General features: G+C 43.8%; 1 protein-coding gene across 5 annotated transcripts in view; it reads left to right on the forward strand.

Moving 5' to 3' along the window:
• The window catches only part of CNTNAP2 (contactin associated protein 2), a 1,965,211-nt gene that overhangs the window by 1,785,063 nt on the left and 155,522 nt on the right, over positions 1-24,626 (forward strand). For all 5 annotated transcript variants that reach the window (XM_045053282.1, XM_045053281.1, XM_023250688.2 and 2 more), the window contains one exon: positions 23,908-24,144. In XM_045053282.1, the coding sequence (XP_044909217.1) occupies positions 23,908-24,144 (237 nt within the window). The remainder of the gene's footprint in view (positions 1-23,907; positions 24,145-24,626) is intronic.

Here is a 24,626-nt window from a genome sequence, read left to right on the forward strand (position 1 = left end):
TTGTATATTGGGTGCTTTACATTGGAAGGCATAAATGTTTACAATTGTTAGATCCTCTTGGTGGATAGACCCCTTAATTATGTTATAATGCCCTTTTTCATCTCTTGTTACAGTTTTTATTTTAAAATCTAGATTGTCTGATATGAGTATAGCTACTCCAGCTTTCTTTTGGCAACCATTAGCATCATAGATGGTTCTCCATCCCCTTACATTCAATCTGAAAGTGTCTTTAGGTCTAAAATGGGTCTCTTGTAAACAGCATATAGATGGATCTTGTTTTCTTATTCATTCTGTTACCCGATGTCTTTTGATTGGAGCATTTAGTCGATTGACATTTAGAGTGAGTACTAAAAGATCCGAATTTATGGCCAACGTGTTGCCTGTAGAGTTGTTTTCTGGTGGTGTTCTCTGGTCCTTTCTAGTCTTTGTTGCTCTTGATCTTTTTTTGTTTTATTTCATGTTTTCTCCCCTCAGAAAGTCCCCCTTAAAATTTCTGGCAAGGTTGGTTTAGTGGTCATGAACTCCGTTAGTTTTCATTTGTCTGGGAAACTCTTTATCTCTCCTTCTATTTTGAATGACAGCCTTACTGGATAAAGAATTCTTGGCTGCATATTTTTCCAATTCAGCAAGTTGAATATATCCTGCCATTCCTTTATGGCCTGCCAAGTTTCTGTGGATAGGTCTTCTGTGAACCTGATCTATCTTCCCTTATAGGTTAAGGACTTTTTTTCCTTTAATTCTTTCCTTGTCAGTGTATTTTATGAATTTGACTATGATATGTCTTGTTGATGGTCGGATTTTGTTGAATCTAATGGGAGTTTTCTGTGTTTCTTGGATTTTGATGTCTGTGTCTTTCCCCAGGTTAGGAATGTTTTCTGCTATGATTTGCTCATATCAACCTTCTACCCCTTTTCTCTCTCTTCATCTTCTGGGACTCCTATGATTTGGATGATTCCTTTTGGGACTCCTATGATTCCTTTTTAGTGAGTCACTGATTTCTCTAATTCTTACATTGTGTTCTTTTGCCTTCCTATTCCTCTTTTTTTCTGCTTCATTATTCTCCATAATTATGTCTTCTATATTGCTGATTCGCTGCTCCCATTCATCCATCCTTGCCACCGTGGCATCCATTTGAGATTGCATCTCAATTATAGCATTTTTAATTTCATCCTGACTAGATTTTACTTCTTTTTTCTCTGTGGAAAGGGATTCTATGCTTTTATCAACCCCAGCTAGTATTTTATTATCGTGATTCTAAATTCTAGTCCAGACATCTTGGTTATATCTGTGTTGATGAGTTTGCTACCTGTCATTTCTTCCTGTTCTTTCTTTTTGGGTGAATTCCTTCATTTTGTCATTTTGGAGGAAGAAAAAGAATTTATAAAATAGAAAATTAAAATAAAAAACAGTACAAAAATCAAATAAAAGAAGCTAGATCCTAGGTGTGTTTTGGTCTGGTTGTTGGAAGATGCTTGGTAGAATAGAGAAAAAAGGGAAAGAAAAGAAAAGGAAAAAAAGTAAGAAAACATTTAAAAATTTTTAAAGATGAATGCAATAAAATAGAATAAAATGAAATGAAGAAATTAAAATAAATTCATAAAAATTTACAAAAAAATATAAAAAATGCAGTAAAATTTTTTAACTTTTTTAAGAACAGAAAATAAAAGTAGTTTTTTCTCTTTCTGTATCCAAGAAAAATAAAAATAAAAAAAAGAACAAAAACAAATAGATGGACCAGCAAGCAGAATGAAATCGGAATGAAATTACATCCAGTTTCCCCTAGAAGTCTAGCTATGAAGCACTTTGTAGTCCATACACTATGTAGGTGGAGATCCTCTAGGGCCTGAGCTTGGTTGGTGCAGTTGGGCAGGGCTTGGTGTAACAACTCCATTCTCCACTTGGCGATTTAGCTTACTGGGGTGGATGGGTGTGGCGTACATGTGAAGCTATGCACATCCGTGGGAAAATTGAAAATGGCATCACCCAGCTTCCCAGTCTCTGGTACCAGAACTCTGCCCTCTTACCGAGCAGCAATCAAGCACCCCTCCTTTGTCTCCAGCTTCCATCCACTCCCCACTTCTACACTGTCTGCATCCAAGCTGTCAGCCTGCTAGGTAGCACCTCCCTCCTGAATTATATTGCAGATGGGGCTGTGTTTCCAAACCCCTCACTTCTGAGAGCCCTGCAGCTCGGACCTGCTCCCACCCTCTGGGGGAGTGTCACACCAAGCAATGGCTGGGTGCCAGCTTGCCCCTAGGAACGTTTGAGTGGTCGTGCTGTTGCAGAGGCTCAGAGGTTGTAGCCAGGTGCCTGTTTGCCCCAGAAAAAGTTCCTGGGATCGAACGGCAGTAGAGGTTTAGAGATTATGGAAAATCACAACACATAGCTGGCACCAGGTTTCACTGCCCCTGGTGTTTTGTTTCAATACCAGCAATCATGGCTGTTCTCTGGGATCCACTAGAGTCTTTGCATATGGGGAGGCTGTTTGGCCTCTATCAGATGCCCTTTTGGCAGGGGAACCGCTTCTCCTTGTGTGGCCCACAGATCCTGGGACCTCACTGTCTGCTTCTGGTGATTCTCCCTTCCCACCAGAGCACTGCCAGGTACTGAGCTGTGGAATTACCAACACTGCTCTCCCCTGTTTATAGAGTCCTAGTCGTATTGAAACCCTCTCCTTTCTCCTTTCTCCTTTTTCCTTTCTCCCTTTCTTGTTCAGTCACTTGTGGGTGTTCCCACTCTTTCTCTTTCTCTCCAGCTACTTTTGGAGGGAGTGCTTTTCCTGGACTCTCCCCTCTTTCTCCTTCGTCTCTCCACAAAAACAGCTCCCTACCCTCCACGGCTTCTCTCTCCCCCATTTCACCACTCTGTGCTGCATACCTGCCAAGTTATGTGGCTCAGGTTATGAAGATTGTTGTGTTAATCCTCAGATCAATTTTCTAGGTGTGCAAAATGGTTCGGTGCTGAGATAGCTGCATTTCAGGGACAAGAGAAGCTGAGAACTTCCATGCTGCTCTGTCATCTTGTTCCCCTGGGGATGTTTATTTTTAATGTGAGTTCTCTACCCCTAGGGGAAAAAATGGGGAAAATAAGTAAAGAACAAGAAGCCAGCTTATGAGCAGAATAAAAGTGGTCAAGTTATTTTCAGAGGAGTCTAGTTGGCCTCTGAGTTTCCTTCCCTGCAGTATCCAATTCACAACCCAGACTCTAACTTAGCTTCCCAAACCAGATGAGCGTCCCACTTAAATGTAATTGGTCCTGTTTCAGTTTGTGTCTTTGGGCAATGAAATTTCACAAAGACTTTCTCCTCCTCTTGCTCTGATGCTGTCTTTCCAATCTGAAGTACACCGTGACCAAAAAACTCCAAAGCTGTGATATTCATTAAATAACTCAAGTCAGAATTTAATATATCCTGTAATTGAGAGACTCAAAAAATTGTTCCAGGCACCTGAAGACCACTTGTATTTCTTTATTTTCTTGACATTCTGAACAACACCTTTCTGAGAAATCACTACTGAGTAGTTGAACCACAACAAAGACCAGTGTGGAGAGAAAGGGCGCAGCTCAGGCAATCGGAGTACATCCTATTGACCTGCAGACAGCCACCAGAATCTAAAAATGCCTACCAAAAAATACTTGCATCAACATTTGACCTGTCAAATCTAATTACTTTTGTCTTGATCATTGTACCGGCTCACTATCAGCTTTGCAAACGCTAATTAAAAGCAAAAAGCACAACCAGCATTTTTAAAGAGCTCTGGGAGAATCTCCCATTTGCACATACATATAAGATTAATTTTCCCCAGAGCTGACCAATCTCAGGGTCAACAGACTACTAATGCCAAGGAGCAATCATAAATGAAATTCCCTAAAACTGTTTATGAATGTCAAGACCCACCAAGGCAAACCGTATTTTGAAAACACAATTCAGATGTCTCATGTCTTAATCCCAAGTGAAAAAAATCAACCATTAATAATTAAACATTTCTGATTCCGGATGTGGCCAGGCATGGAAGAGTCCACAGCAGCAGGGAGTCAGGACGGGGTGGGAAGGCTGGGTCTGGAAACTCACCTGCATACTGGAAGGGGGCACAGAGTGGGCTGGGGTTTGTAACCGTGCAGCAGCAGATGGCAGAGGGAGCTACTTTGGAGCAGAATGGTGACTGGCCCCTTGCCGCGGGGATCAGGGAGATCCAGCAAAGATGATAGTGCACTGCGTGCTGGGCACCTTCTTGAGCATTCCTCTTGCATTAATGAACTCACTTACACAAGAATCTGGTGAGGGAGGCAGTTTTACTAGACCCATTTTACAGACATGAAAACGGATACACAGAGAAAGGAAGGAGCTTGCACGAGGTTATCCCTCTAAGTGGCAGAGCAAGGATTTGGACACAGTTTGGCTGTAATGCCTACCTCTTTAACCACTGAGCTATATCCTCCCCACGAGGTAACAAGCTTCTCTTTCAGGAAGAGGGTGGAGGACAGTCACTGGAACTAAGAGAGCAGTTAATATGCTGGGGGACACATCCGCATCCTTCCAGGAAAAGCGAACAGCTTGCACCAGGATGCAGGCTCAGGAGAGGGACACAGAGTGGGCCCCCATTAGAGCTGGGACTCTCCAGACAAGGCATCCCGAACTCCTTGACATCACGCTCCTAAAAGAAAAAAATGTTAAGCGTGAGTCCCAGTGTATATAACTTCATTTATATATTCCTTTTAAATTTTCGTACATGTACTACTGAATTAATGTAGGTCATAAAATATGCACAAAGGGGGAAATTATTCTTTTATACCGAAAACTTACCATAAATTCACCTCAAATATTACATTGACTTATCCTAGCACTGGAAATGTAGATCCCTGACCAAAAGTATATTTTTAAAATAATTTGGATCTGCCTCTTATTTAGACATTTATCAGAATGACTTGATCTAGAACCCATTTTTTTCTAGAATTATTCCCTGATTGTTTAAGATCATGATGGATGATTAGTTGGGGGGAAACACACACACACACACACACACACACACACACACACACACACAATGCAAGACCTTTGATGTATTGCGTAATCCTGAAACTATATGTTAAAATGAAAACAAAGAGCCTTTAAAAATCCTGCAGCAATACCCAATAAATAAATAAAGGTCATCCAGCAAGAAAAATTTCCTCTCGAACAATGCTTTTAAATCCCAGAAACAAAACCAAAATGTCAATCCATTCTTTTTAACATTTTTTCACAGCAAAACAACAGCCAGTGTACAAAATAAAACACTGGCATTCAAACAATCTAAGCCACTGCTGGTGACAGAGCATGTCTCATTCGGGGCAAAGATCTATTTTTCTGATCACATCCATAACTCAACACATACAGAAAGAATAATTAAATTATATTAAAAGACAGCATTTTCAGCAGTCCTGATGGGCTTCAGCCCTCTGACAGGTCCTGGGATTCCATCAGCCAATTATTGCCACGTTGTGAAGTCAACCGTCTCTTGAAACCAAATCTAATGGAAAGAGGAGGAGCTTAGCAAAGCAGCTTAAACACCTCACCTGAAAAGCTCTTTTCGAACCGGGACGCGTGTCAGTCGTGTCTGAGAGGTTCCCTCCATCCTGCAAAGGAGAGATTAGTTCTTCAGGTTCCACTTGTGTGGTCATCACTTCAGATTTCCCTGAAGTTCTGGAAAGGCTAAAGGTTATTTCCAGCTGGAGCCACTGGAGCCTGAACCCACGGAGCCTTTTCCTGCACAAATCTCAACCTGACAGAAACTGTAAAATGAGACTCCTGACCTTCCATATTAAGGGAGCAATGTCAAGTTGGCTGATAAGCTTGATGGTGGTTGGTTTGGAAGAGGGTTGACCCAAGCCTGTAGCAAAACCAAGGCTGTGGTCTGTTAATCAAAGCCACCACCCCCAGGCTGGCAGATGATGGCCTCTGTTGTTTTGTCTTTGTTTTTGTATTAGGGTTTTTTTGAAACCTGGGGTTAGGGATGGGCAACTTATTCCAATTTGTCTTTGAGGTGATAGGTTTGGGAATGGAAAATTACCCAAGAAGTTAAAAAAAAAAAAAAAAGGAAAAAAATCTGTGAAAGTGTTTTATAAAGGTTTTAAATCATTGGGTATCTAATGTAGATTATTCTTTGCCTTATGTGCTTTAAAATGCTCCTTCTTGGGGCACCTGGCTGGCTCAGTCGGAAGAGCATGAGACTCTTGATCTTAGGGTCATGAGTTTGAGCCCCACATCGGGTGTAGAGATTACTTAAAAAATTTTTTTTAAATGAAGTTAAAAAATAATAGTAAAGTAAAGCAACTCCTTCTCTGAGCACTTCAGTATTCTTCCTAATGGTTGAGGTAAGACAGTGTCTACACACGCCCCTTTAAAATCTCCCATGTAAAACACCTGCATCCCTACTCTACAGCTGTGAGGATCTTGACCACGAATGTCCTCCCCAGGCAGTGTCACGCCATAATAGCTTGCTGAGGACATTTTGTTCTTACTTCTGGATATTCCCTGGGCCCACCTCTATATTAACCTGCAGTGGTCATGTCTTCATATATGTCCTTGTTAAGCAACACAGTTTTCATGAAAGCACTCTGACCCTACCCTTGTCTTAGAAGACGGCTAAAGCCTCATAGAGTATTTGTGTTTAAGGTACTAGTTAGAAAATGTGACCTTGAGATACCTGGATGGCTCAGTCAGTTAAGCGTCTGATGTCAGCTCAGGTCATGATCTCACAGTTTGTGGGTTCAAGCCCCACATCGGGCTCTGTGCTGATAGCTCAGAGCCTGGAGCCTGTTTTGGATTCTCTCTCTCTCTCTCTCTCTCTCTCTCTCTCTGCTCCTCCACTGCTTGTGCTCTGTCTCTTTCTGTCTCTCAGAAATAATAAATAAACATTTAAAATGAAAAAAAAAAAGAAAAGAAAATGTGAGCTTCAATTCACTGCTGCTGAGTGCTTAGCAGAATCTCAACTGAGAGAAAATGTGTTTAGGAGGACAGCCTGATGGCCATGCAATCCACACACCGGCCTGGAGAAGCATTGCTCCCTCTGGCAGCCACAACCTCTTAAAAATCATCTAGAACTTGGTGTGATATTTGTGCTCTGAGGACACAGGTAGGTCATTGAGGATGGGGTGGAATGAGCAGCGGTGGGAAGAATAGAAGGAATAGAAGAATAGAAGGAAATAAGGTGAGGGAGTTGAAGGGGTTGGGGATGGGGAGAAGACGCCCAGATTGTGTAGGGTGTGGTCGGTCATGTCAAGGGCTTGGCTTTTGCTCAGAGGGCGTGGAGATCCACCCAGGGGAGCGGAGGAGTGACGTGATATGACATACATAATAAAATGACCAATCTGGCTAAACTGTCTCCTCTTTCCATTGCATCATTCAAATCCAACACTCAAAACAAGGAGCAGTTCCCAAGCTATTGCTCAAATGTCTGGTGGAAAGAAATAACGGGGACCCTAAATGGCAGGACGTCCCCCCGTCACCTCCCTGAATTCCTGAGAGAGATACATAGATGGAATATTTCAAACAAGTTCTTTTTTAAGTCCTCCTCCACTTGGGCATGTCCGAGAGAGAGAGAGAGAGAGAGAGAGAGAGAGAGAGAGAGGGATCATTCCCAGAAATTCTAATTGAGTGGCTGGGTACAGAACAGAAACAGCTGTGCGGTTAGACTTCCAGGACGATGCTAATGTGCGTATAGAAACCGCCTCTCCAGAGGCTGGCAACAATAGCTGATGTGGGCACAAGCTTTTATTTTTTCCCTTCTTGCGCGCCGTAGCTGTGCTGTCCAGGATGGTAGCCACTAGCCACACGTGGCTATCGGGCACTTGAACTGGGACTAGTTCAAAATGAGATGTGCAATCAGCATAAATCACCCAGCAGATTTTGAAGACAGGGTGAAAAAAAAACGGATGTAAAATGTCTCAATAATTTCATTATAGATAACATGTTGAAAGAATCATATCTTGGATGTACTAAATTAAATACAATATGTTATTAAAATTAATTCAGCACTTTTTTTTTTTACTTTTTTAACATGGATACAAGAGAACTTAAAACTACAAATGTGGCTCACACTACATTTCTATTGGACAGTGCTGATGTAGAGCATCTCACAGACTCCTCTTGTAGGAACTGTGGCCCTCTGTCTCCCAAACCTTCAAAACCCACCTTACCGTGGTTATCACCTTCCACAATAATTTTTTTTTAAAGAAAAATGCTAAATTGCTTTTTTAGATCTTTCTTCCAGGTAGTCTGTGGAGAAAGATCGAAAGACAGCACAACCGAGGAGTTAGTAGTAAGAATTTGCTAGATGTATGACCATAAGCCAGTTACTCACCTTCTCTGAGTCTCCATTCCCTCATCTGTAAGAACTCAATAATAACACGTACCTCGAGACGTTGTCAAGCTAAGTATCATCGTTCCTAACTCTCCATAAGTGGTAAACCCTCTTGTCATTGGCGCTGAGCTTTTGAGAAAGTGGGGAGGTGCCCTGGGTCCAGGTGATGTGATTCTGTGTAAGCAGTGATACCTGCGTCGACAGAGGTTCAGAAACCTGCCGTCTTCCTACCCACTCCTGAGCTGCCTGGACATTGTACCTCTGTTCACAAATGTCAGAATTATATTCAAACATCAGAATAAAAATAAGTACAAAGCCAATGTCACTTGGAAAGAGTATTTTTGATGATAAGATCGTGGTTGCCATGTGCTTTCACTAATTACCATGACTAAAGAGAAGGGCCTGCGGTCTTTGCTAAGAGAGAGAGAGAAGCAAGAGAGAGAAGAAAGGGCTCCAAGCCTTAAAACACCCAGTGCTCCCGTTAAACCATGCTACCTGTGAGGGTTTGCTTTATCTCGCTGTTTATGTCTCTCTGCCTTTTGGTCTCATAACCATTATCTATCAATGTCCCTCAGCCTCGAAAGTTTAATTTTTACCCCATTTCTTCCAACTGCCAAGCTCAACTCTTACTCTCTCTCTTTTTGTTAATTTTTTTTACCTTATGACTGAATTCATTAAAACAGTTTGTCCTTAAAGGTTTTCTTTTTTTCATTGACGTGGAAAGACTCACATGGTTGGTTTCTCTAATTTTCAGGAGGCAGCTGGTTGAGCTGAAGCTGGTTTCGCATGCAGCGAAGCTTCCTCCTCTCCTCCAGCGGGCCGACTCCAATTAGAATGGAATCAGGAATGGGCGGGCAGCACGCATTTGAAATCACCATCCATGGTCACCATGACTTCTAAACCCAGAGGCACCATTAGATCAGGGCTGTATTTGTAGGCATTTTGTTATACTTAGGACTATTGAAAAGTGAGAAACTGGAATGAACTGAGGATTTTATGCTTTCCCCAAACTGTGGAGCAAAAGAGATGGCAATAGACAGGAAAACGTAACAGTTTAAGTGGTGGATGTGGCTGTTGAGCTGTGTTTCTGGAGGAGAACGTGACAGGCAGGAGAGGAAAATGAGTAAGTTGGGAACAGGGACAATCTCACTTCCTGAGTCACAGTCCTCTACACTAGACCTAAGACTAAAGCCTTAAAATACCAGCAACCTGTGTCCTCAGACTGTTTCCTTGGATGACTGGCCAGGGTGCTGGATGTAGCAGAGCTTTTTAGAGAATCCTTGACCCTGAGCAGTCCCAGAAATTCACGTGCAGTGATTCCTTCGCTGCATTGGCGTCTGTCCTGCCACCTGTGGCTGCTTTTACTGCTCCTTTTGTGTCAAAAACAGGTCATGAGCAAACACTCAGGCAAACCGGGTCTCAGCATGTCACTACACAACACATGCTTTCTGAAAAACCATTTTTTTTGAAAACCATTTTTTGTTACTCTAGAAAGCGTGTGTGTGTGTGTGTGTGTGTGTATGCACGCGCGTGTGTGTGCACATGCATGTGCATGCACGCTCCCGTGTGTGTGTGTGTACACATATGTGTTTTCTGGGGAAAAATATGTGCACACACATTTCCAGACATATTTGCTGAAAACACACACACATGCACACACATATGCGCACTCCTATTCTGGAAAATCACTTTGAGGTTGATTTTATATATATGTAAAGAGAGAGAGACCTGTAGATCCATATAGAAAGCCGTATGCAAGTACTTTTAATTTATTTCCTATAAGAATAAATTTGTTGCATGCAACAATGAATAAATCTATTCTTTTTCCACAGATGTGATGCAAAAAAAGAGGGGCATGCTTAAAGAATCTGCAGAGGGGAAAAGTTTCTAATAGAGGGGAAAACCATTAAAGTAAAATTTTAATTGTCAGTTTTATAATTGAAGCTATCTCCTCACTTGAAAATATTGTTTTCACTGGAGTAGAAGGAAAAGAGGACCCGGCAAATGCCCTACAAGGTTGATTTCCCCCAACAGATTACAAGCACGTACACGAGGATTTCAAGAGAGTCCTCACTGTGGTGGGGCAGAGTCCAGTCATTCAAGGCAGTGTGTAGTAATTCAGTGAATGAGTGTCCTAAATTCATTCTTTTTCTTCTTTTTCCTTCCTCCCCTGCTCGTACTTCTTTTTCCTTTTAGACTTCTTCCACCAAGAGGCAGGCAAAGTATAATTCCTTTTTTTTAACGACAATCTTATTTTCAAAATCAACTCTGAGGGGCGCCTGGGTGGCGCAGTCGGTTAAGCGTCCGACTTCAGCCAGGTCACGATCTCGCGGTCTGTGAGTTCGAGCCCCGCGTCGGGCTCTGGGCTGATGGCTCAGAACCTGGAACCTGTTTCTGATTCTGTGTCTCCCTCTCTCTCTGCCCTTCCCCCGTTCATGCTCTGTCTCTCTCTGTCCCAAAAATAAATAAACGTTAAAAAAAAAATTAAAAAAAAAATCAACTCTGGATAATTCATAATCCTGGACTTTTTTTGCCCAAAATGTACCGATAGCCAATTATTTCTTGGTTTCTTTGAGGTGAATCTTTGCTTTATAACCCATATTTTATTGTCTTTGAAGTTTGAAGAAATGATCCTCAAAAAGTGATAGATGGTAATAGAAATAGGTTACCAAAGTGTCTTCAGTGTTCTTTAAGCAGAGGGGGTTGGGGTTCCAGCTCTGAGAAAAATGTGAAGATGGCCAAACTGGTCCAGAATATCATCAATCCATCATTAATTCCGTGTGTGTGCATTCAATACCTAGTAAGTTGTGGGAAAAGTGCTGGACTCTGGAGATACATCAGACAAAATATGGTGTGTGCCCAAGGAGCCCTTCTTTGGCCTTTGGTAAATGCAAATGTAAGCTACCAATTGTAGTTTAGTGTGAGAAAGCCTTTGGAATTGCTATACTTTGAATTTATTTCACAAAAGAATGAATGTTTAAGTCTAGCTCTCGCAGAAACAAGTGATACCAGCGCAAAAAAAAAAAAAAAAATATCCGGGTGGGTGGCCATGGCCAAACCAGATAGGCAGCTCAGTGTGGGGATGTGAGACTCGGTGTGAAGGCTGCCTGCTCTTGGCCTGGGGAGGAGCCTCATGGCCTTTGGCCACTTCTTAGACTTCTTAGACTCTGTACGGCATCACTCACAAATAGTTTTCAGGAGGCATCTCTTTTTTTCCTCAAGAAGCATGGTGTCATCTACGCTCATAATGTCCAGAAAGCCTGTGAGGCCTCAAACAACTTTATGGGGACATAACCTGCTTCTTGAGTTGCACGAAGTAGAATGCCATGAGCTGCTAGTACCTCATGCATTCTTGCCCCGTTCAAGAGAGGGACCCTACATGAGTTTCTTTCAATTACTCTGTTTATCCAACTGTCATCATTACCCACAGGAACCCACCTCCCATTTGATGAGTGAGACTCCAGCTGTGATGGAGTCTTACCCGTTAAGAGTAATGTGGCTTTACCCACAGTAAAGCCACCTACACAGCGTGGCACGTTCTCTAAAGAGGCAGCAGTTTTGAGGGTGGTTTGTATTGACTGAAGGACAGTTCAGGGCTAGGTTAGAACATTTCCACAAGTCGCAAGGTTTAATTAACGCACCGGGTAAAGGAGTCACGTGGACAAAACGGGCGATGTGAGTAGGAACAGTAAGCAAAGTCATAATCTGTAGTTCCATTTACCTTCCTTGGTCAAGGAAAAGAACATGTCAAAATCGATGTCCTGTTTTAGTCAGAATAATCAGCGAATGGAAATGGCTCTGGATTAAGAACTATACGTCAGAGTCTCAGAAATCACAGCCATCCACGCTTTCAGGTGTGGCTTTGTTGTTGTTGTTGTTGTTTAACTCAAAATAGAAATTGCTCTACTGTAACCAAAGTTTATCCTAAATAATAGGACATTGGTGGATTTTCTGGCTGTTCTTTTCTATTAAGGTCTTAGGTGGTAGAAAAATAGAATTTTATCACTTACAGAGTCAATTGCGTCTTTGTGTCTGTGAGTAGTAAACAATCAGTGGTTACTTGGTAACTAACTTCCTTTTAAAATTCCACGAGAAGAAACTGGCAAACAAATTAGTTTGCGGAATTCTTTGAAAACAGCTGGAACTTGCTTTGAGCGTGGCTGGGAGTGTCGGCTATGAAGTCCAGAAAAATCTGTATTTGACTATCCCTTCGTGATTAGTATGATGACCTTGGCCAAATTATTCCCTTAAGCCGTAGTTACCTTATCTGTGAAATAAGGATGATAACATCTACATCAAAAGTGTTGCTGCTGAATACTTCATTAAATAATATAATATATGAAAATTGCCTATTGCAACTGACACATTGCGGGAACTCAAGAGAAACTCATTTCTTTATGGCATGTAAACATGAATCTGGCTCCAAGTCAAAAGTGCCCTCACCGAATCAACAAACTTTCTGTAAGTAGCTCTTTCTACTAGGTTCTGGGGCTATAATGGTGAATGAAAAATAGCTCTTACCCTCAAGAACCCTTACAGTCCAGAATTCTACTTGGCTCCCCAGTTCAGCTGAGCAAGCAAGAAAATTTGGGCTGCTTAGTGTTCAGAGCAAAGAAGCAGCAACTTCTTTGATAAGCAACCTGCTGCTTATCAACAGAATGAAGAGACACCACCTCGGGTCTGCAAAAGGCATAAATTACGTAATTTAAAAATTTTACAAATAAATAATTGAACAGATAACGTAACTCCTGAAAGCAACAGCTTCATAGCAGATGATGAAGTGAGCTGAGCAGAGGTGACACGAGGCAGAGGCATTCGACTGGGGGACAACTTTATCCACTAAAGCGATTCGAGCAATTGACCTGTCTGTCCAAATAACACTCCAGTTTACAAAGCCAATAAAGAGAAGATAAAGCAGTCAAAATGAAGACCATCTGTTAAATTGCAAATCATTTCCTTCTTTTGGATGTATTATTCTAAATGCATCTTATAACACTTTGATTAAGAAACTGCTATTATAATTAATGACAATGACTAAGTTGACAGAATGGCATTTCTGCCAAGAAAACCACTTTACAGGAACGCCTGGGTGGCTCATTCAGTTAAGTGTCTGACTTCAGCTCAGGTCACGATCCCACAATTCGTGGGTTCAAGACCCACATCGGGCTCTGTGCTGACAGCTCAGAGCCTGGAGCCTACTTTGGATTCTGTGTCTCCCTCTCTGCCCCTCCTCCACTCATGCTCGCTCTCTCTCTCTCTCTCTCTCTCTCTCAAAACTGAATCAACATTAAAAAAAAAAGCTACTTTACAAAGGGAATGAAATTGAGAAATATCAACTGGGAAGGGTCATTGTGGACCAACTAGCTGAATATACTGTTGTTATTAAAAAAAATTCAGGGGCGCCTGGGTGGCGCTGTCGGTTAAGCGTCCGACTTCAGCCAGGTCACGATCTCGCGGTCTGTGGGTTCGAGCCCCGCGTCGGGCTCTGGGCTGATGGCTCAGAGCCTGGAGCCTGTTTCCGATTCTGTGTCTCCCTCTCTCTCTGCCCCTCCCCCATTCATGCTGTGTCTCTCTCTGTCCCAAAAATAAATAAACGTTGAAAAAAAAAATTAAAAAAAAAATTCAAATTTGGTTCAGCTCAATTCAATAAAATATTCATTGCGTTTCTGCTAACGGCCAGGACTGGATAAGGTTACTCTTAACCTCAAAAATCCACATTAGTGAACTACCAGATGTACAAACAAAGCATTCAACTTCGAACTTCCTGGTCTCTCCATTTGCCTTCCCTCTCTCTCCTGTTCCCACTCCATTATGAAAGAGATGAGCCCACTCTGCTGCCTGCTTATTTTACAAAAACTCTCGGGGCACCTGGTAGCTCCGTCGGTTAGGCATCCGACTCTTGACTTCGATTCAGGTCATGATCTCGCAGTTGGTGAGGTGGAGCCCCTCGACGGGCTCTGAGCCAACAGCGCGGAGTCTGCTTGGGATTCTCTCTCTCCTCCTCTCTCTGCCCTCCGCCACTTGCCTTCTGTCTCTCTCTCTCTCTCTCTCTCAAAATAAATAAGCATTTAAAAAAACTTTCTACATGGAAATATATATATATATATATATGCTTATGTATACATACAGCCTCATGATGGTTCTCCAAAACTATTTGTGTGTACATGCGAATATTTGTGTCTGTATATATATATTTCCAGAAGTGGGACCATAATGCAACAGTAGGGTTAGGTTGATGTTGATTTACTGACTCCAGCTTGCTTTTAAATGATTCAGGAATTAGTATATATATATATATACATATATATATACACACCCATAAAATACACACACAGAAATATGGTGAAATGTTAAAAGTAAGAGAATCTGGATATGAAGGGTATGGTTCTTGGTACCAATCTTGCAAGTTTTCTGTAAATTTGAAATGACTTGCAGGTATATTGTTCTCCTAAAAATTTTAAAAGTAAGCGATTCAAGGGGTGCCTGGGTGGCTCGGTCAGTTAAGTGTCCGACTTCGGCTCAGGTCATGACCTCTTGGTTCCTGAGTTCAAGCCCCGCGTCAGTCTCTCTGCTGACAGCTCGGAGCCTGGAGCCTGCTTTGGATTCTGTGTCTCCCTCTCTGCTCCTCCTCCACTCATGCGCTCTCTCTCTCTCTCTCTCTCTCTCTCTCTCTCTCTCTCAAAAATAAATAAACATAAAACAAAATTTTTTTAAGTAAGCAATTCAAGACCCTTCGTAAACCTCAACGCGGCCTCGTCTTCCAGCAGCAGGTGCTGGCCAGGTTCCACCCCATGTTTCATACCCGGTTCCCAACTCCCTACAACAGCGGTGCTCAACCCTGGCCACACGCTGCAGTAATCTCAGAAAATAGTAAAATAGGCTGGCCTTTCCCCAGACCGATTAAATCAGATTTTCTGAGAGTTTGCCTTAGATTTGCATATATATATATATATATACACAGATGTGTGTGTGTGTGTGTGTGTGTGTGTATATATACCAAGGTTGAAAAACTCTGACATCATTTCCTGAACACCACTCCGCGTGCCTTTGTTCACGTTTTTTCCCCACACTGGGCAGAGAGCAGGAGAGGGCTGCCCGCCTTGTGCATCTTGCAAATACATATTCACTGTCACCTTTCTCGTGAAGAAGCCCAGACCTTCCCCTCCCCCTGTTTCTACTCTGTTAGTCTGGACCTCACACTGTATTCTAATGAGGTGCTTATCTCCCAACCAAATGTGAACTTCTTTGGGGAAAAGTCCTTGGCTCGAATTTGCTTTTGTTATCAGCACGGGCCTGGCACGTAGCGAGATTCCAAGAAATGTTTACTAAATTCAAAGCAAACAAGTTACACTTGTTGGACTCAAGTTGTAACAAAGAGCCGTGAGGGCACTCTCGGAGGAGCTTTTCCCTGCGTGTGGCATTTAGGTGCCGACACCGGCCGGGAGCACGAATGAGGGCCATAACGGAAGGCGGTAGAGACGGCCGGCCGGGAAGGACGCAGAAGTTCTGTAAGCAAGTAAGCCAGTGTGGCCAGACTGCAGGCCGAGGGTGCAGGGAATGGGAGACGGGCTGGGGAAGACCAGGGCCAGGTAATGAATGAGGGTGATGAAGGTCACCCGGAGGGGCAGCCTCTCGCACAGAGCCCTACCCACACCCAGCGTCTCAGTGTGTCATTTCTGAGTGAAGTGATTCTTACTATGTTTCTTTAAGCTTTTGATGGTGAAGTCATGAACACTGATTAAAACTACTAACCATCTAACCCTCTCTGGGGCGCGAGGGTGGCTCAGTCGGTGAAGTGTCCAACTTCAGTTCAGGTCATGATCTCAGGGTTCATGAGTTTGAGCCCCGCGTCGGGCAAGGTGCTGTCAGCACGGAGTCTGCTTTGGATCCTCTGCCCCTCTCCCCACCCTCAAAAGTAAAAAAGCAAGCAAACAAACAAAACAACAACAACAACATTAAAAGCTATGAGCCCTCTCCCCAGGAAAATGCATATGCACTTTTTGCCTGAAGTTTCAGAAGATTTACAGATTCGTTGAAATGTATCTAGTGACCACCTCCCCCACCCCCAGTGATATTCCAAATTGTAATAAAAAGGATGAAATTTAAGTTTAGGGGCAACACACTCTCCTCTCATACCAACCCATTCACCAAACTGCAGCCAGAATGATCTTTTAAAACTGCAAATCAGATTATGTCACCTCTACTTGAGACCCTCCAGAGTTACTCTTTACTTTCTACACAAAAAAATCCCCAAGATACCACTGTTTCTAGGCTCACTTCCTGCCACTCTCCCCTGAATTTTCACCTTCTTGGCTTTCTTTGCATTGGCCTTCAACATTCCCTCCTTCCCCAGGGCCTTTGCACATGCTCCTTCTCTGTTTTAGGATGCCGGCTCTGTCCCCAATACCACTTCAATCTCATGCTCCTTCAGTGATTAACTTAAATATCATTTGCTCCTTGCTAAATCTCTAATCGCTTCACAGCTTGTAGAAGACACTTCAAAAATAAAGAATGTACAAAGAAGACTGGTTGCTAGCCAGAGGAAGATGTAAGTTCAAGGGAAGATTGCTTTAAGATGGGAATGATTTAAAGCCCACAGCAATTAAACGGTCCTGACCAGACCAGGACTGGTAGGTGGCAAAATCAAGATTAAACCCACATCTTTGGATCCCTGCCCTCCCCATATATACATTAATCGCTGACTGCATGTGTCAGGTGGAGGTTACCGAGATGGGGTCCTCTCCCCACTTGCTCTTTCTAGAGCAGTCTAACCTGTTGACCACCATGTTTTCCAGTATGCTTATTAACACAGTTTCAGGAGCATAACGGTGGAAATTCTGGATACAAACTATCTTCCCACTTAAGACTAGAGGAAAGATGTTCAGTGCCATTGGCTCTTGAACTCCAAGCAAAGAGGGCCCCTGGCTCCCACACAGTTCAACTCAGAGATCATATAGCTTATCGATGTGATTAAAGTAATACACTCTACACTTGTATCTCATGGGTAGCACATGCCATTCAGGCTAAACTTGAGAGATTTCTCCTTGGTGTCTTTTCACCCCTTTGCAGATTCAGACGCTTGAAGCTTATTACATAGAAACTGAGCTGGCCTTTAGAGAGGGGTAGGAAAGTGGTTACAAAAGTTATGTATTCATCTGGGGAAACAGAACAAGTAAAGGTGAACATTAACCCATCCTGGCTCAATGCTGTTAGTCCAAAATGACTCTAGTAAATTGAAGGAAACATCCAGCAAACAGAGTAAAAAATGCAGGAGGGAAATCCAAAGAGGTACATACACTTGGGGAGAAAAAGCAGATATTGCCAGTGTAAGGCCAGGAGAGAAACTGGCTGTATTTCAGGATAGCGGGTCCTTGGGAGTACAACCGGAACCACGTTGAAGAAGAGCTGGGCTTTGCAGATCGCCTTGGAAGAGGCCAGGTCTAATGCAGGACCAGGATATACGCAGAGGGGTGATGGCCAAGATTTCTAGGACCAGAGCTCCACAACACTTACTTGAGTTTTTTACTAGATGATTAATGGAAAAGCAGTTAATGAGCATGATCATTCTGGGCAATGGAATTCAGCCATGAGAAAGCTTCCTGAGGCTGGGGCTCAGGTCAGTGTTTTCTCCAGTACAGGGTCTGCTCCCCAGTCGTTCCTCCTAGATTTTGTAGAAGCTATAGAGAGCTTTTAGGATCCGAGGTTCCGGGACGAGATAGAACAGAGCTGTGGACGGCAGGAAGGAGTAATCAAATATGAAAGTGTTTGTTTACAGCAGAAGATAAAAAGAAAGAAGCCTTCTGTTATGGGCTGAATGTTTGTGGCCCCCCCAAGTTTCTGTGTTGAAGCCTTCAGGCTTTTGGAAGTCGTACTTAGGTTTAGATGAGGTCGTGAGGGTGGGGCCCCCAGGATGGGATTAGTGCCCTTATGAGAAGAGGAAGAGACCAGAAAGCTAGTCCTCTCTCCTTTAACTCCCCACCTCTCTCTCTGCCATATAAGCACAAAGCAAGAACATGTCTGTCTGCAAGCCAGGAAGAGAGACCACACCAGGGAAAGAATCAGCTGGCACCTCGATCTTAGACGTACAGCCCCCAGAACTGTGAGAATAGACCTCTGTCGTTTGAGCCACCCAGTTATGGCCAATGTGGTTTGCTTGAGGGACTGGGTCACTGAGTGCGTGAGACCACCTGCTGGACGCAGTTCACGCAGGCTGGGAGACCAGACCCTCTGGGACTCAACTCCGTATGTAGAGATGTGCAGGAAGCTGGAAATCAGTCAGCTGGGGCTGTTTACACCATGGAGATAGGCAAACACTACAAATCAGGGCTTCCCCTACCCGGGGAACGAGATATTTCACATTTACCAGCACACCCCTGGATTCGTTAGATGAAATACTTATGGGAGCAGAGTTCTCTGGAATCCCCAAGTTCGAAATAAACCTTGACTCTTTTGTTGTTTCTGTTTTAATTGTTACAAACGATGACACTCTGCAGTTCTCTTGTATTACCCATCCGGTTGGTTATTCAGCATTTGTGGGCTCTCTTGGCAAACTAACCGTCGCTTACAACATTGTTCCCGTGGGGAAGTATGTCCAAGTTGCAAGTTACTGACTTAATCTTTTTTTAATGTTTTTATTTACTTTGAGACAGAGACAGACAGAGCATGAGCAGGGGAGGGGCAGAGAGAGAGAGGGAGACACAGAATCCGAAGCGGGCTCCAGGCTCCGAGCTGGCAGCACAGAGCCCGACGCGGGGCTCAAACCCACGAACCGTGAGATCGTGACCTGAGCTGAAGTCGGACGCCTAACCCACTGAGCCATCCAGGCGCCCCGCAAGTTACTGACTTTAAAATAAGCTTTTGGAAAAGAGCCCCTTTGTAGAGTTGGGGACTTTCAATTTCAGATGCTCATGGGGACGTGAGAGAATGAAAAGAATCAGGTTGCAAAATACATCCTAAGTGAAAAGGCAAAAAGAAATGGGATTCTTGAGCGTGAGAAGGAAGGGATCAGGGGCAATTTAATTATGGGGGTAAGTGGGGCACCTGGGTGTCTCAGTCGAGCATCAGACTCTTGATTTCAGTTCAGGTCATGACCTCACACAGCTCGGGTCGTGATCTCACCATTATGAGATCAAGCCCCACGTCGGGCTCTTGGCTGGCACGGAGACTGCTTGGGATTCTCTCTCTCCCTCGCCCTCTGCCCCGCCCCCACTTGCCCACGTGCGCTCTCACTGTCTCTGTCAAAAAATAAATAAATAAAAATGCATAACAGTAACAGGTGAGCGCCATTGTTCCTCCATGGTGAGTGTCAGGGATTTGGTTACGCGAGGGAAAGGATATCTTTATGGTATTATTCTGGGATGGACAGTTCTGTGGATTTTATTCCAAACATTCGCAGACTTTTCTTCGTCAGTCAGGGGCCCATTTCGAGAACCGAGAAGCGATGACGACAAGGTAGTTTGCCTGCTTTCAGGGTTTCTGGCATCCTTATGGTCCTGAACCTGCAGATGAGGCACCATTGTTTGGAATTTTGAGAAACATGATATAGTTCAACAAATCTCTTTTATAATACATCTTAGAGTAAAAAAGACTCCAAGTTCGTCATTTTTTCCATCTAAAAAATGAACATGATAAAACGTAAGCTATCTCGTATTAGTATAAAACTATAAATTACGCATTCTACATCAGTAATATTTGATCATTTAGTGAGGGAAAAGATGTTATTTGGGGCTTGTTAAATTAGCGTTATTTTAGTCGTTCATTCAGAAAGGATGGGAGTCCTCCTTTCCTAAATGATATTGCAAACCCTGATTTGGCATTTCCTTAAAAACCGTGTAAAACAGCGAACTGACAGCTGTAAATCTGCCACTGGGAAACCGACGTGGTTCACGGCACTCCCAGGCCTTGGCTTAACAGTTGGTTTATGATGTAGTTTTAGAATAACACTTTTCGAGCCTGGTATTCTCCTTCCTCCAGAACTGACATGAATCCATAAAGCTTTCTAATGATGACTCTAAAATACACCAAAAGTACTCTCTGTAGCATATTTTTTGGTCTGTTTATCTAAAACCCTTCGCTTTCTGAATTTCTGTTCATGATCTGCCTTGGGAGGACGGTCGCCCCTCTAGCTGAAGAATGCATAATGGCTCACCCCCCGGGACCGCCCAGCTACCTCCTCGGCTACTCCTGCCTTGGCTTAGGCTCCCAGGATCTCAAACCCCTGTGTGCACAAGCATCGTCCGGGGAACCTGTTCTACCTGCTGATTCCCAAGACCCTCTGAATCGAGCCCTCAGAGCTAACTTCTAGAGCTAGGCCCGGGAACCAGCATTTTAGCAGAGAAATGTTATCGGGGGCTCAGTTCGGCCCACTCTCTGGAAGCGTAGTAACTGAAGGTGGCTCAGGGAAGCCCGGGTTCTTGCCAGCGATGTGTGGCATCTTGCAGCTGGGGTGCCCGGGGCTTCCTTCGCCTCTACTGCCCAGAAGCCCTCCCTAGGCCCAGGTTCTTCGGGATATGATCTTGAGTTTCAACCGCCAGATACATTTATCTCTTCCAATACGTTGCCCCTGTCTCTCTGCCTCTTGGGCTTGGGCTTGTTCAGAGGACTCCACGACCTCCAGGCACCAGCTCGATCGACCCCTTCTCTCCTGCATGGCCCAAAGACGTTCTCAGATAATGAGCCCTCGTCCTCTGGTAGAACCTCTCTGGTGGCCCAGTGAACCCCCTGGTGTGTCTGCTTCAGGCGACCTGCCCTGCTTGCGCCCCTTGACTGACCCCCTCGCCCAACCCCAGCCCCCACCATCTGTTAGACACTTTCTTGTTTTTAAATTTTTTTTAATGTTTATTTATTTTTGAGACCATATGAGAGACAGAGTGCAAGCAGCGAAGGGGCAGACAGAGGGAGACACAGAATCCGAAGCGGGCTCCAGGCTCCGAGCTGTCAGCCCAGAGCCCAACACGGGGCTGGAACTCACGAACCATGAGATCGTGACCTGAGCTGAAGTCGGACGCTTAACCCACTGAGCCACTCAGGCACCCCTGTTAGACACTTTCACAGCAGCTGGCCTAGGAGCATCCGTCTGTCCCACTGGGCTCTGAACTGCTGAGCTCAGTGATTACCTCTTTCTCGTTCACTGTTTCCCCAACGCCCAACCTAAAATGTAGTGGCGCGCTAATGAGTCTTGCATAAACAACTGATGATGTAAAAAGAACGTTATGACTTTCACCCAAGGTATGATCCCTCTGACCGCACTGTCTCTGCTCCAAGCATTGATGCACGCTGCTCCCTCAACTAGAAAGCTGGGCTTCTCGCCATGTTGACATAGCCTCTGGTTCTTTGAGTCTCGGCTTCCTGTCTTTTCTCCCAGACGTCTTCCCTGGCCCCTTTTAGACAGGGCCGGTGCCCCTCATATTCCAGGACCCCCTGTGTCACCTGGTCCTGTGCTTACCCCACTGCGTTCTGATGATGCCTGGTCGTCTAAATCCTCTAGATCCAGGGCTTGATGGGAGCAAGGATTGTAACCTCAGCAGACAGCACTCAATAGATGTCTGCTGAAAGCACAGGAAAGCCAACTCAGGATCCTCCAAGCTCAGATGAGGGTTCTCATCACACAATCTGCTGAGTTAACCTCCGTAACACTCACCAGAAAGATTGCAAATTGTTGACATGTGTCTCCCGTGCCCTCTGCTGGACAGAAAGGTCTCCCAGTATGACATCAGACATCCCAGTAAGTCATTCAGTGACTAGCGTGGATTAAGCATTGTTTAATCCTGTGTTTCCCATCAAAGGTCCTTGCGTTTCAAGCAAGGCAGCTCTTAATTATGTAAGACAGTCTCACATGCTGCAGTTGCTTAGCAGGGTAACAGGTTGGTTAGCAAGTTGACACGGTTAATAGGTAGGTCTGGATCCGTCCACAGGTTCCTGACTCCAGACCCTGATTCACGCCGCTGCACCAAATCTGTCCTAGACTTATTTAACAGACAAATTTCTGAATTTCCAGCTGAGAGAACCCTTTTGGAATTTGACCTCTCCTACTCATGACAATAGAGCTGCGTTTCACAAAATATGTTCTTCACGGTATTAATTTGGTGGGCGTTGGGTGTTGTGAGAATAACAGGTTCCACAGGCAATGAAGTTTGAGAAACACTTTCAGAAGGGCACGTGCAGAGGGAAAGGGAGCTGTAACAACGAGGACCAAACAAATCTGGAGAGGGAACCTCAGCCTTCACCCTGAGTTAGGAGGTGATGTTGGAACTCTGGGGAGCAAACAGTGGGGGAATCAACAGAGGGGCTGGGCTGCCAGGAAGTGATTAAGAACCAATTAGCAATGATTAGGCCATCGACAAACACACCAAAGAAGGGTTAGCAACTGTTCTTTTAACTTCATAATAGTAGTAATAATAATAGGTTCTATTTATTTGGGGCTGATCGCTTCACATTATCTTTTGTAATTTTCACTATTATTGTCTCTCTTTCACGTATAAAATACTGAGGCCTCAAGAAGTTGGTTAAGGGGTGCCCAGGTGGCTCAGTCGGTTAACCATCCAACTCTTGGTTTGGACTCAGATCGTGATCTCACGGTTCATGAGGTCAAGCCCTGCATCAGGCTCTGTGCTCGGCACGGAGCCTGCTTGGAATTCTCTCTCTCTCTCTCTCCCTCTTTCTCTGCCCCTCCCCTGCTTGCACTCTCCAACTCTCAAAATAAGTAAATAAACTTAAAAAAAAAAGAAATTAAGTAACTTCCCATAAAACCACACAGCTAATTTATGGCCAGATTCAAATCCAGTTCTCTCTAGCTTCATGTCTTGTGATGTTAAGCACTGTGCCCAAAGCCTTCTGGGACTTCCCCAGGGTTTTGCGGAGGGCTCTCCTTTGTGAACGTCCAAACCAACGCCAGTCTCAAAGAGGGTGCCCAGGAGCTCCTTAAACTGGTGTTTATTTTATACCACTTCCTTTATTTCCAGGGTTATCTCTTCTACCTAAATTAGTTATTTGGCCTAAGTACTGTATGTGAAAATTTTTTCCGGTATGATTTCAGTTTCTTAATTTTTATTAATATTTAAAAAAATTTTTTTAACGTCTATTCATTTTTGAGAGAGAGAGAGAGAGAGAGAGGATGTGAGCAGGGGAGGGGCAGAAAGAGAGGGAGACACAGAATCTGAAATAGACTCTAGGCTCTGAGCTGTCAGCCCAGAGCCCAACGCGGGGCTCGAACTCATCTGTGAGATCATGACCTGAGCTGAAGTCGGATGCCCAACCGACTGAGCCACCCAGGTGTCCCATTAATTTTTTTTTTTAATTTACCGACCTCCATACTTGACTTTTTTTTTTTGATAGATTATTCATGTTGATGAAATAAGATCCATCTCCATAGAAGGTAGCCCAATCTGATCCCCTCCTGGAGTCAGGACCTGCCCTCTGAACTGAGGCTACTACAAAATTAACAGTCTACCCGAGTTTAAGTAGTTGTTTAAGTTGTTGTTGTTGTTAAGTTTAAGTTGTTTAAGTTGTTGTCGGTATCAGCATATCCGATTTCTCCTCGTTTTTCAATTTTCTGTCTTTTTCTTTTCAACAGATGTCGGTGCATTTTTTGAAGAAGGGATGTGGCTACGGTATAACTTCCAGGCATCGGGGGTCAGTGCCAAAGAGTCGGGCAGTAGGTCAGACATGTCCCCGGATCAGAACAACTCCCCTCCGGACCTGACCCACGAGGGGATCCACTTCAGCTTCAGTACCACCAAGGCGCCCTGCATCCTTCTGTATGTCAGTTCTTTCACGACAGACTTCTTGGCCGTTCTCATCAAACCCACCGGTAAGGACAAGGATGCCTAAGCTTTGCTACTTCATGTTGGGTGGACAGAATGTTCTAGAAAGTCTGGGTTGCTCTTGCCTTGTCTTTTATTCCCCACAGGACATTGAGCAAGTCACCCAAGTCTTTGAATCTCGTATCCCGGTAGGAGAGCCAAGAAAGGAACTTGTCCGTTGAGTGCTTTCTAGCAATGTGTCGTAGTAATCTTGCTAAGGCACGTCACGTTCTTTACAAGAATCATATTACATGAAAATGAGATGGCTTCATATGTGTGATGATTTTTTTTTTTGGTTCCTGTCAAACAAATACATTCACTGCTGTACTAAATAGAGTTGAGCTTTGAGGTCGTGGAATTAATTTGATATAAATCAATGAATTACCCTGATTTATGATAATGTATCAGTAGGTTCCTACAGAACATATATAACTTTCAATAGAAATAGAAAAACAGAAACGTTTTCATTCCTAATCCCTCTCAGAATTTT

This window comes from Felis catus, chromosome A2 (assembly GCF_018350175.1).
Source record: "Felis catus isolate Fca126 chromosome A2, F.catus_Fca126_mat1.0, whole genome shotgun sequence".
Taxonomy (NCBI): domain Eukaryota; kingdom Metazoa; phylum Chordata; class Mammalia; order Carnivora; family Felidae; genus Felis; species Felis catus.